The sequence below is a fragment of the Triticum aestivum genome, chromosome 4A (assembly GCF_018294505.1).
Source record: "Triticum aestivum cultivar Chinese Spring chromosome 4A, IWGSC CS RefSeq v2.1, whole genome shotgun sequence".
Taxonomy (NCBI): domain Eukaryota; kingdom Viridiplantae; phylum Streptophyta; class Magnoliopsida; order Poales; family Poaceae; genus Triticum; species Triticum aestivum.
Genome location: NC_057803.1, coordinates 721,802,895 through 721,820,764, shown reverse-complemented (window position 1 = coordinate 721,820,764; position 17,870 = coordinate 721,802,895). Strand labels below are relative to the sequence as shown.

Sequence of the window (17,870 nt, the reverse complement as noted above, 5' to 3'; positions counted from 1 at the left end):
TTTGATTGTATGCATACACTCAAAAGCTATGAAAGCATTATCTGTAATAAGTCTACCAGGGACGAAGGCGCTCTGCTCAGGAGCAACAATAACATCAAGGAGAGGTCTCAAACGATTTACCAAACACTTGGAGATGACCTTGTAAACTACGTTACATAGACTGATTGGTCTGAACTCATTTAGCTTCTTTGGATTCGCAACCTTAGGAATAAGCACAATAGTAATTGAGTTTACCTCATCCGGCATGTGTCCAGTCTCAAAGAACAACCTGACAGCCACCATTACATCCTCTTTCATTAAAGCCCAATTCCGTTGAAAAAATCGAGCTGGAAATCCGTCTGGACCGGGGGCTTTTAGTGGCCCAATCTGGAACAACGCATCGCCTATTTCCTTATCTGTGAAAGGAGCACAAAGAGTAGTATTCATACCATCCGTTATTTTAGCTTGGAATAGATTCACTACCTCTTCTGGGTTGACGTTCGGATCAGCTGTAAATAATTGCATAAAATGGTTACGGGCCATATCCAACATCACGTTCTTATTAGTTTGCCAAACATCATTAGCATCCAATAGTCCTCGTACTGCATTCTTTCTGGCTCGCCACACCGCTTTTCTGTGAAAAAACTTTGTGTTCCTGTCCCCCTCCTTGAGCCAAGCAATGCGCGAGCGCTGTAACCACAACATCTCCTCCCTCAATAAAAGTTCATTCATTTCGTCCATGTGCTTCCTAATATCTGCCCTATCCGCATTCATAAGCATCAGTTCCTCCAACCTTGATCTAGACTTCTCAAGTTGTCTTGTAACATTCCCAAATTTTTTATTACTCCAAGTATGCAACTTACCCATCACCTGGCCGAGAGCCTTTTGAACATCACGTAAGTTTCTTTTAATTCCTGCTACACCCCATGCTTCCGCCACTACCTCATTAAGAGCATGATCTCTTTCCCACATCAATTCATAACGGCGACATCGGCCCGGCCGAGGGGCCGTATCCAAAATACATGAGACCAACACTGGACAATGGTCTGACGCCGGTGAGACCAGGTGACGTACAACAGCATCAGCAAACATATCCCTCCAAGTATTAGTGGCCACTGCTCTGTCCAATCTCACCTGAACATTGGCTCTACCACCCCGCCTATTATCATAGGTAAAGGGATAACCCGTGAAGCCCATATCAATCAGCCCACATGTTTCCAAAGCATCTCTGAAACTCAACATCTCACCCGGTGCCCTTGGTGTTTCTGACATGTGTTCATAATCCCACATAGCTTCATTAAAGTCGCCAACTAACATCCATGGAAGTGTACTGTGCCTTGACAACCTCCTCAAAGAGTCCCACATAAAATGTCTATTTTCCACTCGTGGCACGCCACAAAGGATCATCAGGTGACAAACGGACATAAGCATCAACCCATCTATTATTAGCCTCTTGAACAACCAGGGATACAGACTCACGCCAAAATAAAGCTAGACCACCACTACGACCATCACTACTAACTCCTTCAAAACCAGCTAAGCCTAATCGATTACGAAGACGATACATCTTTTCTTTTGGTTGTCTAGTTTCACACAGATACAGACACATGGTTATTTGATTATTCATGCTGACCTAATTTCATGTTTGGAAGGCGAAAATAAATCCACACACAGGTCACCGCTCGTATGATGGCAAAAACATCGGCCAGCCGCCTTGACAATCCAAACTCAAATTCCGTATAAACAGCACATAACAAAAGGGTTGGCAGCTAAGCAGATAGACATTACATCTACTACCAAATACAATGAGCTCAATTAATCCACGTGCCGAACTAGCTATCAAATGATTTAAATACGGTGATCTACAGTTTAATTTCAAGTGTGTCAGGATGTGCAAGCTCGATGAGCTAAGCATCTACTAAATTAAAAAAAAAGGTTTTCAAAAATATCACCAGCTGGTAGCTAGATGTCATCTCGACGGGCAAGTTGCATATATGCCAATTTGTAAGCTAAGCATCTTCATATAACAAATGTCTTGTCTTCTTGTGAAAGCATATATCTAAGACAATAATTTAAATCATTTGACAGCTCGACTATTGCTGTCGACAACATGCAGCTAGTAGATAGGCAGCGATTCTTTGTAAGAGTTGACTTGAATTTGTTAAGTGTCTCAGGCCAATGAAGCAAGAGCTCTTTTACAGTACCCAGTAATCAATATGGACCCTCTATTCTCAAAATCCAACGGTGGTCATCCATCTATACCGCTCAATTGGACTAGCATCATCCCCAACAGTATTCTGTGGCACTGGGCGCTCGGCCTGCCGCAGCATACGTCCTGTGAGGGTAATTTAGGCCCCGTTTGGATCATCGTTTAGCTCGTAGATACCCCTGTAAAACCGATACACACCTCCACCCGTCATTTTCATTCCAGGCGAAAATCATACTAGGACCAGTATTATACACCTGTAAATTAAATCCGGACGTATCAACTTACAACGATTCCAAGCAGGGCCTTAGGGAGCGAGAGAAATCGTCCTGCCTCCCGAGTCCCGACGAAGTCAGCCCTTCCTCTTCCATTTCCCGCATGGCTGCACGCACGCCGGCACGCGCCCATCGGAGCCCATATCTGGCATCCACCCCTTCCTCTGTCGCGCGGCCGCCGATGCATGTTGTCTTCTTCAGGGAGTCGCGTCCCTTTCCTCGGCCATGCTAATGGTCAGGCACTCCGGCAGGATGGTACAGTTGTCCGAGCCATTACATTTTTTGTTTACGGGGAGTAGCCTGTACTGATGAGGACGAAGCCGTGCGTGTGACGGTGTGCGGGCAATGTGTGCCCCGGCGGGAGATGCGGCTGGATATGCAGCGACGCAGCAGCGAGGTCGACGCGCGCGGGCGGAGGGTGGTGGTGGCTGGAGCACTCGCGGATATAGCGATACGACGGCGAGTTCGCTGATGGCGCAGTCGGCGGCGAGAGGCCGACGGCCGACGGTTTTTCCAAGTACAACGAACAGACCCATCGCTGATGGGCTGAAACTGACTAAATTACCGTCACAAAATCAACGGTTGATGATTTTATACTGCTCCATCCCCTCCGTAGCAGTATAGGGTACCATAAAAAAGCTCTGAAGCAATCGGCCGGCCGACCGGGTCAGTCGGGTGTTTTTTATTTTATTTTCTTTGAATCATTTGCTTTTTAATTTTAACTTGTAATTAGACGCCCCTTAATGCCCGCAATGGACGCCGGTGGATGGGTGTTTAATTTGTGCTCAAGTCGGTGAACGGAACGCGCAAATTAATCCACATAATGAGTAGAATGATAGCTGACTTTGATGGGCTCAATTCGGCCCATGAGTATGATGGTAGCTGTCTAGTTTCAATCTTGTTTCTCGTTTGCTCTGCTTTGTTGGTTAGTGCAGGAAACTGACCAGTGACCAATATGCAGGCATGGTCTTGATCTCTTAAAGAAAGGATGTTGTCACAAGCCAGAAACTGTTCTTCTACCCCTTTTTTCCTGTTGGATTGGAAGATAATCACAAGCCAGAATAACAAAGGTCTCATGCAACCAGTCTCGGGAGCAGCAGTACTAGGAAAGTCAGCAACAACAATGCAGCTTCGCCGACGCATCGAGGGTGGCTGGGTTGGCACCGCCGCGGCTGACACCAGGAACAACGTCACGATCATGCATCTGGTCACCTCCAGCGGCTCCTCCGCATACGTGAGCAGTGAGCACTCACCACCGGAGCGAGTGTTTCAGTTGTTTATCGACGTCAATTCGGGTTTTTGGAACACACAAATTGAAATTGTGCATATTTAAAGCAGTTTGTAACAGGGGGTGGGATACACATTTTGTAACAGCACCATCATAGTATAGCAGTCTGAGAGAAGATGTTCTCACAAACGCATTAATGCCATTGCCTCTCGGAAGGACCCCAAGGGTACAGTACAGATCGACCTGGCATACTGAATCTCAACCACTGAACCCAGCCCCATTCTATCAAAACATTGACAGAGAAATGTGGAAACTGCAATTTTATTGCAAACTGAAACTAGCAAAAGCTAGATAGCTGGTGGTATGTCGATATGATGTTACACATGGAACGGAGCGAGCCATATCCGGCTAGTGCACGAGTTCCATCGGCTTGCATCTCTCCTAATTCTTCATTTACAAAGAACTACAGACCATAGTGGCAGTAACAAATTGAACAAGTGTACGTATATAGTCGGATCAGATGATGCAATGATCCGGTGAATGCTGCGAGATGTGGCCACCTGATGTTTCATGGACTGGAATCTGTTGGTGTCCAAATGAAAATTAAATTTGACATCAACTTGATCAATTGCATGGTGAAGAACCGATCACCTTCTACGAAAGGGACCTGGGCCACCCAGCAGGTGTCAATTTTAAACCCTCGATCGGTCGTGTCAGAGCTCTGGAAATAAAGTTGTAATTTGCTCCATGGTCGCCGGAGTTTAAAACGTCAGAGATCTGCATGAAGAATTGTCCAGTTGTTAGTGTCATCGTCACTGAATTCTTTGTATGGCGTCAGTTAATCGATTAAACAGTCTAACATGTAGGGGTGATAAAAAAACCTACCACAAAGTACGCAGAGAGAGAAGTAGAGAACACAGAGAAACAATTCGGCCTCTTCTTCTCCCCAGCTGAATCTTTATAATTATGGATAGTACTATAGTAGGATGAACATTGCAGATTAATGCTGCATCATCCGTACACGTACTCTATTGGATCTTGCTCTTCTTCTGCCCTGCTAAATCAGATTACATATAGAGCATTAGTTCAATTCGTGCATGTTAGATGTCAAACTCTGTCACAAAGGGAGAACAGAGCATGTAATGAACATTGTCAGGAACTGAAGAACAGAGCATGTAACAATCTAACATGAGAACTACAAAATAAATGAGATGCTGGATGTTGCTGAACTGACCATTTATCAGTATGTTCCCGTCACCGGTGACACACTTCAAATCCGTATGGTCGTCGAGCCATTGCGAACTCCAAAGGGGTCCCCCAGTTTAAAACTTCACTTCATAACCCTACATCAGAGTCAGTTCAGTACTCGAGTCTTGGTACATTCACAACAGGAGATGGTTGGGATGTTCACTCACTCCAGCTTCATTATTCATATATGCAGTTCTAAAAATCTTATAGTTGCTCCTGGACACCAACATTCTTGGAATAAACATTTTTTCCCATAATATTGATCATGCAATTAACACCCCAGCTTGTCGCCGGTTGAAAATATCTAATGTTTACCATGCAAACAAGAGACTTCGTTGCGGTGTCTTAAGAGAGCTCTTACATATAGCTAACAGTATATGTTGTGCAACTAGATCAATTTAACACAAAGAATAACCTAGAATTTTTCATCGAATGCTGGAAATAGAATGCTAGAGTTGCCAAGCTAATGAATGGTCCAACTCTCCTCTGCCGACAAAAACGGTAACAGACATTTCACAAACCAGATGGAATCAAACAAGCAGAGGGAGAGCTGAGCCAGCATGGTGAAGACTCCGAGGCAAGTGCCAGGTACAGATGAAGATCAGAGCCAGGGAAACGACCAGCTACTAGCATCAGCCTGAATTGTACGTGTACAACACATCATCTTGTAAAAAGACAGAGAGAGATTGAGTGTAAATGCATATGGTAGAAGTTAACATCTCATTTAATGGTGTCTACTGCTGAACGAGAGTGAAGTTAGCTGACCTCTTAATGCTCACGTTCCAGGGTTGACGGCATCACTCATGCCGAACTCGAGCATCAAAGAGGCTACATGGAACGACGACCTTCTGCCAGCCATTGATTCTGCCTCAGCTTGCACATGTGTCCGTACTCAGTGCCACCATCACTGAATTTCTGGAATGAATTCAGACCATTAAACAGTCTACCACTGGTTTTTTGAAGTAAATACCACCATGATGTTCGGCCGAATGGAGAAACCGTCTAGCCTCTGTTGAAGTCGGGTCCCATCTTGTAACTGTCGACAATGGGATGAAGCATAGCAAGCTTTGCCACTCGACCATAGGAACCAAGTGAGATCTGCTTGAGCTTTGGAAGCTGGTTGACTCCAATAATTCCTGATGCCAAATTGCACCAACTGATATCTATCATTGCCAGCTGGGGTGAGGTGCCATCCTCAAATCTCACCTCTCTCAGTTCCGCCAGAGCATAAATACCAAACTTCTTGAGATTTGGGAATGCTCTCGTTTTGAACGCCAACTTCTCCCCAATATAAGAGCCATGTTCAAGACGAAGTTGCATGAGGTTGGGAAGTGTCCCTAATATTTCCATGATTTTACCTTCTTCCTTTATTTTGCTGCGCCATAAGTAAAGCTTGACCAAATGCATCAGATTGCCAACCCAGCCAGGAATCTCTCCAAGGCATCCATCCAACTTCAGGCTCCTCAACATGGGAGGAGGAGCTCAAACATCATGCACCCCGTCGAGTGAACCATCCACTTCAAGGGACCGGAGGCAAGTGAGCTTCTTAATGGCGTCACAGAGTACCTTGCATTTCTGCTTGGTGGCCCCATCTGTTGCCACGCTCAGGTTTCTCAGCTGCACAAGCTCACCTAGCTCTTTAATTGCTTTGCAACTAGTTCGGCTGATGTCCACGACCTCTAGTATTTGCAGCTCTTTCAGTTTGCCGATTCCTTTTGGCACCCTCACACCTTTAGACTCGGACCCACAGCTAGAACAGGCCTTGTGTAGCTCAGCAACTATCTTCGTGCGCTCAATAGAATCAACCAAAGGTGTGAACAGCATGGGCACAATAAATGTGGCCAGCAAGCAATTCTTGGGGCGACCCAAGTCAAAGTATTTGTAGGAACCATTTGTGGTACAACGGAGACTGTGTAGACTCTTCAGTTTACAAATCTCAATTGGCAGTTCTGTAATATAACTGTCTCTAATGTTCAAAGTGCGTAGTCCTTGTAATCTCCCTATGGATCTAGGAAGTTTATAAATATGTGAATATCCATAGGACCAGTTACATTATTTCCCTCCACATACACGAAATTTTCATCTCTAGAAACTGAGATCATGACATCACGCACAATATCATGGACTCGACAGCTCTTCACAACTCCTTCTATGTTCACTCTTGATGGCTGAATCATGCTTTTGTTGATTAGAGCATTAAAGTAACTATTCCCAACCTCCTCAGCACTTACCCCATCCCTGACAATAACAAACCCCTCGGCTATCCATCTTTCTACGAGACGTCTCCTTTGGATTTCAAAATCCTCAGGAAATATGCTTAAATACAGAAAACACGACTTAAGATGAGAAGGCAAGTGGTTGTAACTCAGGGTAACCATCCTCCTCATTGCTTCAAGACTTCGGTCGCTCTCTAGTTCTAAGGGGATCTGGTCGTAAATACTTTGCCATTCACTAACCTCTCTAGTGGCAAGCATGCCTCCTATTGTGAGAATAGCTAGTGGTAACAGTCCTGACTTTTTGACTATCTTGGTAACTATTTCCCTCATTTTCACATCATTTTCCATGTCCTTCTCACTTCTCCTAGCCTTCCTTATTAGTAGCAAGTATATGGCATCATTTGTTTCTAGGGGTTGATGGTGGTAGATAAGTGGTATGGCAGATTCCAACGAGCACTTCTTAGCTAAACCAACATCTCGTGTTGTTACTATTATCCGACTACCTTTGTTGTTACTACTCGGAAAAGCAATATTTTTTATCCAGTTCCAATCATCTATGTTCCACAAATCGTCAAGTACAACAAAGTACGTCTTTTCAAGCAGCTCTTTCCTCAGATAGTTGGCAAGGTCCTCTTCTCGCGCTACATTACCTTCAAGTTGCTTCTTCAATGCTTCATTGCCAAAAAAGATTTTGATCATAACCTTGAGAAGCTCCATCTTGACAAATGATTGCGAGACAATGATCCAAGCACAACAATAGAAGTTCTCCATACTTTCATAAACCTTCCTTGTAAGAGTAGTCTTACCCAAACCGCCCATGCCGACGACACATACTACCTGAGCAGGACCATTTTCGGCATGAACATCTATAAGCTTTATCAACTCTTGTTTGGGCTTGGAAAACCCCACAAGTCCTGCTTCATTTATGTTGCTAGCTGAATGGTTGCGAATATCTTCCATACAAGAATCCCTCTCATCAATGGTTCTGGTAATTTGGCTCTTCTCAATCAGGTTGTAGCATCTGTTCCTGTTGCTGACTTCTTCAACTCGTGATTTGAGATCGCGGATTTGCACCGCGATTTGATGTCGGTCCTTGAGCTTCATAAGTTTCCGTGACAAGCTTTGACTTGCCACATGCACCATGAATTCACCAAGTCAATCTTCAATGTTGTATGACAGCTCCCTTACTTGTTCTGCCCACACCTTAAGTAGCATGTCTTTCTTCTTCATACCTTCAGTTGCCACCAGGAAAGTCTGCATCGTTGCTAGCTCGTCTTTGATGAACCTATCAACGATGGGAATGTAACTTCATTACAGCACGGTTGGTGTCATTCTTGCAGCCTGTGACATGCAACAAAGAAGAAGAAATATGCATCTCCACAAAGAGATTTCAAGCCTACCATGAATGCCTGGTGTCATTCTATATACAAGAGTTGAGTAAAACATTTTGGTTGGTTAAAGAATTTACATATCCAACTAATGTCCATCCAACAAGATGTTCTTAATAACAGAAAAAAAAAGGATGCAAGAGGCAGTGGGAAGTGCATGACAAAAACAAAAGAAGTGCATGTGCACATACCAAATATCCTTGCGCACACCCATGAGGAGGCTCATCTCTTGGCGGCGGCAGAGGCGGCCTTGCTAATGGCTCCACCCAGCATGGACCTCGCCATGCTCAGCACCGTCTCCGCCATTATCTCCGGCCGGTTCGGATATTGTCCTCACACAACAATTGATCAATCTCACAGTAGCTGGCTGTGTGTGCGTTGTAGACTAAGGACTTGGTGCACCGAGAAAAAGCAAAGGTTGCTGTGCTCTTTGTCCTGCCACAAACAAGGCAAGTTTGCAGTGCTCTTATAGCGAAACCCCAGAGGTTCTTCCTTTCTCTCGTCACGGTTATTCAAACAAAAAAGGTAGTAGTGTTGTTTATCACCCACTCGTGTTTGTCTTATCGTCCGGCCTGTTGTTGCAATACAGCCATCTTGCCAGCGACAAATTGGCCTGCCAAATTAGAAGATGCCAGAGCACTACCTCCCATGGCCCGAGTTCTTGAATATTACTCCGTTAATGATTAGCCTAGCTGTCCATTTGTATTCGGGTTGTTGAAATGCAACTAACCAAATAATTAAGCACACATTAATTTCCTAGCTAGTACGTATGGAAGACAGAAAAATTAAAAGAAGGCCGTAGGTAACATCGAAGGACGTGCGGTTTGTACAGAAGCGGAATTGATCAAGCTCGTCAATTTCACAGAAGCATGTTAGGTGATTTGCAATGTTATACACTCCAATGGGCCACACCATGCATCAAGTCAAGTCTTTCTTTCACATTCTGGCTGTTCAAATGCAGCTCTCAGTACCCAGATAAATAATTGGCCGTATGTCACTACCTATATCATAAGCAAGCGGCAGGTAGCAAACGATGCGTACTTAATTATATTTTACCGGTAGCTATAGAAATTTGGAATCTGACCATTTCACACTAGCTTAAAACTAACACACGCTAGATAGCTAAGCACATTTCTAACCGATCCCCTGAAAACAGCAGAGAAACTGGCGGAGTAAACCCTTAGTGAAGTATATTTACAAAGTAAAATAAATTTGCATAAATCCAACCTAGTTTCAACATAGCTTCAACCAAAAATTGCATAAATTTAAACATAGCTTCAACCTAGTCTTGACAACCGAAATTTATACATAAATTTAAACCTACACTAAACATAAATTCGGCCACGGTAGAGGTCGAGCCAATCTTGCCTCGACGTGCCATCGTCCATTGTGTCCGGGCCGGTGCCGTTGTCGTCATTGTCAGGAAAGATACGCCGCCTCTCCTCGGTGTTGAACTCCTCGTCCTGGCCCTCGTCGTCGCCGCCTTGCACCTCGTTGTCGGAGATGACGATGGCCTCCCGGCCTGTCCGCGGATATCGCCCGCTCTGCCTCCACGAGCTCGGGGTGCTGGAGGCGGACGTCCGCCATATACGCCTCATCGGCGGCCTACACCGCGAGGCGCTACCTCGCCTCTCGGTCGACAAAGGGGTGTTCGACCAAGCACAAGAAAAAGTGCGCGCAAGATCGAAGAACTACACGCAATTGGAACTTCAAATCTTGATCAAGGTTTGCGAAGCAGTGTCTCTTGATGCATGCACTGACACTGACTAAACCGCCAAGCAGTATTGGCAAAGGATAGAGGATCAGTTCCTCCGCATGATGGCAAAGTATCCCAACAGGACGCCACGCACCTTTAGGTCACTCCAAGGTCATTGGGACGCAATCAAGCTGATCTGTAGCCCGTTGGGCTTCTTGCTTGGAGCAAGTACGCAATGCACTTCCAAGTGGTACTGTTGAATCCATTTATGTGAGTTTGTTTTCACGTCCAAGTTGTGCAAATTCATTTGTAGCCGTTAGAGTGGTTGCATAATTTGACATTGTTTTCATTTTGTAGAACAAAACTGCGCAAGAAAGGTACAAGGACATGGAAGCTTCCGGTGACAAGTTATTTCAACTAGAGCATTGTTGGGAATTTCTTCAAAATAGCGAGAAGTGGAAGTTGATTGACAAAGAATCCCCACCGAAGAGAGGTGCACTCACCAAGATGAATGCTGACGATGGCCCAAGAAACAAGAACAAGCCCGATGGAAACAAGAAGGCCAACAACAAGATCAAGAGGGAAGTGGAGGCATCAAGCTTGCGGGACAAGATAGATCACATGGTCAAGTCCAATGAGGCATTGGTGATCAAGACATTGGATGCAAAGAAGGAGTTGGCCGAGAAGAAGGCTCAAGAGAAGTAAGAGAAAAGTGGCAACTACTCAAGGAGGAGAGCATGCGCAAGGCCCCCATTGAGGAGAGAAGAGCCATGGCCGAGGAGAACAAAGCCATGGTCAAGCTTCTTCAAGAGGAGAACAAGATCATGATGATGAATCGAAATGACATGGATGAGCTCACCAAAGAATGGCATGACATAGCAAGGTTGGAGAACTTTGAGAGGAGGAGGCTAGCCGGAAGAGGCCATGTAATGCCAAGGTTCGGTGAGCATGGTGGTTTGGCAAGTGGTGCTGGCAATGGTGGCGGTGAAGATATCATCTTGTCATGATGATGGATGAGTGTGAAGGAAATATGCCCTAGAGGAAATAATAAAGTTATTATTTATTTCCTTAATTCATGATAGATGTTTATTATTCATGCTAGAATTGTATTAACCGTAAACTTAGTACATGTGTGCATACATAGACAAAACATATAGTCCCTAGTATGCCTCTACTAGACTAGCTCGTTTATCAAAGATGGTTATGTTCCAGACCATAGACATATGTTGTCATTTGATGAACGGGATCACATCATTAGGAGAATGATATGATGAACATGACCCATCCGTTAGCTTAGCATTATGATCGTTTCAGTTTCATTGCTACTGCTTTCTTCATGACTTATACAAGTTCCTCAGACTATGAGATTATGCAACTCCCGACTACCGGAGGAACACTTTTTGTGCCACCGTGTAGGGGAATGCAACAGAAATAAAATTTTCGGTATAGCGAGCACGCCCAGGACTACTATGGAGACAACATACAAGGTTTGATCTGATCCGTACCGACTCAAAGCACAGCGGAAGAAGATTCGGTGGAGATCGTCGATGCTGATCCCCGCAGCGGATTTACAACCTCCCAACCGCGAGGATGTACTCCCTCTCCGGACAGAGCCCTCCGGGAGAGGTCAGACAGTCCCCTCGGACGATGTCGTGGACAGCCCTTCGGGAGGACCCTCGAAACTCGGACAGCCCTTCGGGAGGATACTCGAACAGCCCCTCGGGCAAAAGATCAAAACTACAATCTCTCTACGGGGTTGCACACATACGGTGTCTGCTATCCGGTAGGGCTTCGCTATCCAGAGCTAGTTCCTGCCGGAACCTAGATATCCTTTCGGCTCTAGGAAACTATTTCGCTGGGAGGGAGAGAGAAGCCAAAAATTTATGGCATGTGTATGAGAGCAAGGGATGAAGAGATGGCAGCCCTCACCTCCTCTATTTATATGAAAGCCAAGGGGTAGTGTGCCTCCACAAATTTACCAAAAAGCCCATGCATTAGGTCACACATGAGGGTGTTAAGGCAAAATGGGATGCCATGTGGAGCTCCAAGGAGCTCCACCACCCATGGCCGGCCAACCCTAGCCCCCCCATATGGGGTTCCTTCCCTTTTATGCCACTTCCTTCTAGAACTTTGACCAAGTCCAAAAAGGTGGCTCTCCATAAATATCGCAAGTAGTACTTTCACTATTCACGATGACATTTTTCAGCATCCGTTTGAACTGAAAATATTTATGCGGGCTTAGAACATTTCCAGTACCCACTAAATTAATTTTCAATGTGTTCCGAAACAATTCCAGTTTAGTGATTTTCATCTGTGAAACGCATCTGAAGTGGCTCCAGTAGCTCTGGAACATTTCCGGCTTTTATCTCGGAAAATTCCAAAAAGCTTCCAGAATGATTCTGGCACCCTCCAAGTATTATCAGGCATGTGCCGAAACCAATTTGACTTAGTAGTATATCCCAAAACAACTTTTCGGTTTCATCGAAACTTATCCGATACCTCTCTCTGTGGTACTATTCCGCTGTCCGAAACCTTTCCGGTGTCCGAAACTTTTCCGGTGATTTTCTCTCAGACTCCCTGTCTAGTATTCAGCAGATAGATGACCCTTAAGCGTGTGACCCTATAGGTTCAGCGAAGTATAGACATGACCCGGAACCGCTTCCGACCAATGATCAACATCGGAGCCGTGGACACACATATTGACCCTATACCTACACGAATAAATATTCGAGTGAACCTCCAGTTGTAGTGAGCTATTCCTATTGCTTCACGATATATCACAAACACCCGAGGTGAGATTTATTGCATCCCCGTGGATGAACAATTTATCCACCATGCAAGTTACCTCGTTACCGGTTTTGTTCTCTTTTCTCGTTTCCGTGTTCTGGCATCCCAGTGATCAAATCACAAGGTTTCTGGCCAAACGGTCATGGTTACAGTAACATCGAGAGGGCCCAAGAGTATATCTCCATTGTCGAAGGAGCAAATCCCAATCTTGAGCTATCTTGTTACTTCCCATACTTTTCCGTGAACCCGTAAGCCGCCGTAATAGCCACCCAGTTACGGATGACATTTAACAAACCCCAAAGTCCACGAAGCAAGCACGAAGGAACTTGATACTCTCATGGTCTAAGGAATTATGCAAACATTAACTATCTCAATGATATTAATCATAAACTTGGGATGAAAGAATCTCATAGCATCAGTTTGGGTCGATTCAACACAAGTGTTCTACCAACATCGTGCCCTCAAAATTGCCAGCGTAGACATGCCTATGATCGGGAAAACGGGACCATCATACAATACTTGAGCCAGTCTTAGAGGCAAGACTAGGAATACATTTTACCATTTAGTATACCACACGTGCACATGAGTTTCCCTCCGAGCCTCGTGGATATTGCAGACTCAAGAATCATTGCAGTTATAGCATGGAAGCTAAACCTTCATTACAAACTTTGGAGATACAAAATAACTGTTATTACTGCCTCTAGGGCATATCTCCTACAGACTCGCACTTGCACTAGAGTCATAATCTAGTTACATGGCTTCCCTAACACCAATGGCTATCCGGTGCTGCTCATGCTTTGCTCGTGGTAGAGGATTTGTCATCGGGTCTGGCACGTTCAGATCCGTGTGAACTTTGCGTAATTTCACTAAACCTTCTTCGACATGATGTCGAATGAGTTTATATTTGCATTGGATATGTCTTGTCTTATGGTGCGAACTTGGCTCCCTTGCCCGAGCCACGGCGCCACTATTATCAAAATAGATCTCCACCGGGTCCTGGGCACTAGGACCACACCAAGGTCTTCAAGAAATTGCTTGATCCATACCGCCTCCTTGGAGGCTTCTGAAGCAGCAACATATTCCGCCTCCATCGTAGAATCCGCCATCTTTTGTTTGCAACTTTTCCAATCTACTGCGCCACCGTTCAATATGAAAACATAGTCTGATTGAGATTTGAAGTCATCTGGGTTAGTCATGAAGCCTGCATCAGTGTAACCACTTACAATGAGCTCTTCATCACCTCCGTACACAAGGAGTAAATCCTTGGTCCTTCTGATGTACTTAAGAATACCCTTGACTGCGGCCCAGTGTTCCAATCCTAGATCACTTTGGTACCGGCTGCTAACACTTAGTGCATAGAAAACGTCTGGTCTTGTACATAGCATGGCATACATAATCGAACCAACTGCAGAGGCATATGGAACATTATTCATTTGCACTCGCTCATCGAGAGTTCGAGGACACTGATTCTTGCAAAGCACTGTGCCAGGTGACATGGGGAAAAGGCCCTTCTTGGAGTTCTCCATGTTGAACCTTTTCAACACCTTGTCAAGTACGTGCTTTGGCTAAGCGCTATCAGGCATTTTGATCTATCTCTATAGATTTTGATGCCCAATACATTTGCCGCTTCGCCTAAGTCTTTCATTGAAAAACTTTTCTTCAATGAGTCTTTTATTTCGATAAGCAAATTCAATTTCCAATTAATAATATGTCATCCACATACAAGATTAGAAATGCTTTTGCGCTCCCACTAAACTTCTTGTAAACACAGGATTCTTTGTCATTCCTGGTGAAGCCAAATTCTGTGACCACTTCATCAAAACAAATGTTGCATCTCCTTGACGCTTGCTTCAGACCATAAATGGCCTTCTGAAGTTTGCATACCTTTCCAGCATCCTTATGAACGACAAAACCTTATGGTTGTATCATGTATACATCCTCTTCGAGGTTTCCATCTAGGAAAGCCGTTTTGACATCCATCTACCATATTTCATAATCGAAATAAGCAACAATTGCTAGTAATATCCGAACAGACCTAAGCATGCTACGGGCGAGAAAGTCTGGTCGTAGTCCACTCCTGGAACTTGCATGAACCCTTTCGCGACAAGTCTAGCTTTGTGGATAGTAATGTTACCATCCGCGTCTGTCTTTCTTTTGAATATCCATTTACAACCAATGGGCTTTACGCCTTCTGGAAGTTGTTCCAAGTTCCAAACTTGGTTTTCGTACATGGATTCCATTTCTGATTTCAAGGCCTTGTGCCATTCCTTTGAGCTGGGCCCTGCCATCGCTTCCTTGTAGTGCGCTAGTTCATCTTCTTCAAGAATGAAGATATCAATATGAAACCACTCAAGTGGCTGGATAGCCCTACCTGATCTGCGCTGTTCAGTTACATCATTGTCTGAAGTCTCCGCATCATATGCAACAACTTCCGGCTCAGTTGCAGGGATAATTAGTGGAATTTCTTCCGGTTCCTTAGCCATATCAACAGTTGCCGAAGATTCACTAATCTCATCAAGTTGTACTGTCCTCCCACTTAATTCTTTGGTGAGAAACTCTTTCTCAAGAAATTGTCCATTTCTAGCAACAAACACTTTGTTATCAGACAGGTGGTAGAAGGAATACCCAATTGTTTCCTTGGGATAACCTCCAAAGTAACATTTGTCTGATCTGGGATCAAGTTTGGTAGGTTGTAAATGTTGTATGCCTCACAACCCTAAATCCTGAGATGCGACAAACCGGGTTTCTTCCCGTTCCATAACTCGTATGGTGTTGTCTCAACTGATTTAGACGGTGCTCTATTAAGTGTGTGAGCGGCAGTTTCCAGTGCGTGACCCCAAAAAGATATCAGAAGATTTGTAAGAGACATCATCGACCTTACAATGTCCAACAAGGTTCGGTTACGTCGTTCCGATACTCCATTTCTCTGTGGAGTTCCGGGAGGCGTAAGCTGTGAAACGATTCCACAGTCACTCAGATGTTGGCCAAACTCATGACTAAGACATTCGCCTCCGCGATCAAACCGCAGAAACTTAATCTTTTTCTTACGATGATTTTCTACCTCATTCTGAAATTCTTTGAACTTTTCAAAGGTTTCCGACTTATGCTTCATTAAGTAGATATAGCCATACCTACTCAAATCATCAGTAAAAGTCACGAAGTAGAAATACCCACCCCGTGCTCCTGTGTTCATTGGACCACATACATCAGTATGTAATATTTCCAATAATTCACCCGCCCATTCAGGATGACCCGTGAACAGCGTCTTGGTCATTTTCCCCATCAGGCAACCATTTTTTGAATTTTTTTTGAATTTTTTGCCTCTCCAGATCTTAAAAGCCCCGTATCTTTTTTTCTGTTAGGTTTTTGAGGATTTTAAAAATGTTTAACGGGGTTCCCCCGGTTAAATTCGGATGTAACTTTTCGAGTAGATGATTTTTCATATAAAAAACTTTTTCATCCGAGTTAGTATGCAAAAGTTATGCCCATTTTTACAAATTCTCGAGAGATTTTGCAAATGAAGTCGAAATTCATATTTGCAAATTTTCCCAACAACTAGACCACATATCACATGGGAAACTTATTTTCTTTTATTTTTTTGACATTTTCATTATTTTCTTTTATTTTTTTTAAACTGAAAAGGCGATCCATGGGGGGGGGGGGGGTGCATTCGGTGGAAGTGGTGGCCAAGTTACTAATGGCGCACCGTGGCATGGTGCGCCATTACTAGTTCAACTAGTAATGGCGCACCACTCCCACGGTGCGCCATTAGTAGTTTTGACAAAAATTTTTAAAAAATTTTTACTAATGGCGCACCCGCGATGTGGTGCGCCATTAGTATTTGGACACTAATGGCGTACCAACACATGGTGCGCCATTAGTATATAGTAATGGCGCACCACATGTCTGGTGCGCCATTAGTGTCAATTCCATCTATAGCCCTTTTCCTAGTAGTGTGATGTGCTTGGTTGTTAATGTTTTAGTGTGTGCTTCTCACCTACTGTAAAAGGCCAATTCGGGCATTGTAGCTGCTTCAGTATTTGATCTTCATATATTTTGCTTCTGCAATATCCTGTTCTAACATCTGAAAATGGAATACTTTAACAATATAATCTTTCTAACTTTCTGCAACTAATTTTTGCTGTAGTCCAAAATTATATGTATGTGTTTATTGCCTTTTTTAGTGTGTTGATATTTGAAAGGGGAACAGGGCAACGTGTTGCACTCTTGCTTTTGTTAGAGCACTATATTTTATTGTTAACCATGCTATGGTCCAAACTCCTTTTTATTCTGCTCATATGATATTGCTCATCTTTTGTTTTCTGTCCGATGCCTCCTGTATTTAGAGTAGAAAAATATTCTTAATTTAGTATTTCTTGAACATGGCCAGGGAAATGATAAAATCTACTCTAGATAGTTGACAGAGGGAGTACATGCTAAGTTGACTTTTTTCCTGCGGATTTGCTTATCGTGAAGATGCTTGCAAGGATGCAGAGGGAGCGGATCATTTGAAGAGATAGGATGCCACTGTTTGGTGTTTTTATGCATTTTGGTTTGCTTGTAACTGTGTTTGCACTAGATGGGAGTAAGTGACTTGGCAAGACGTGTAGGTGTTTTAATTGCAGGCATGAAAAGCCATGACAATATGTATGCTCTTACAGGATGTGCTCTAATGCCGCTGGTTTATTATAAATCTTGGATCAGTAATGATGTGTAATGCTGCTGGTTTATTGCAAATATGTGTTTGTTTTAGTTGGAATTGTACGCATAGAATGGAATTGGTGGATTTTTTTAACTCCTAATTAGTTAGTAGTAGCGTGGGAAAACACCAGAGGCGCTACTACTAC

General features: G+C 44.0%; 1 protein-coding gene across 2 annotated transcripts; it reads right to left on the bottom strand.

The window, feature by feature from the left end:
- Positions 1-3,993: 3,993 nt before the first annotated feature.
- On the bottom strand, positions 3,994-8,967 carry LOC123083397 (disease resistance protein RPM1). 2 transcript variants are annotated; one of them, XM_044505448.1, is made up of 6 exons: positions 8,732-8,967; positions 5,702-8,437; positions 5,458-5,600; positions 4,923-5,031; positions 4,574-4,742; positions 3,994-4,465 (listed from the first exon to the last, which is right to left on the bottom strand). In XM_044505448.1, exon 2 carries the CDS (start codon positions 8,293-8,295, stop codon positions 6,937-6,939), a length of 1,359 nt encoding a protein of 452 aa, XP_044361383.1. In that variant the 5' UTR covers positions 8,296-8,437; positions 8,732-8,967; the 3' UTR covers positions 3,994-4,465; positions 4,574-4,742; positions 4,923-5,031; positions 5,458-5,600; positions 5,702-6,936. The 2 variants fall into 2 exon arrangements, with proteins under 2 accessions (XP_044361383.1, XP_044361382.1); XM_044505447.1 differs by lacking the exon at positions 8,732-8,967 and having other exon boundaries at positions 5,702-8,724.
- Between the last annotated feature and the right edge of the window lie 8,903 nt (positions 8,968-17,870).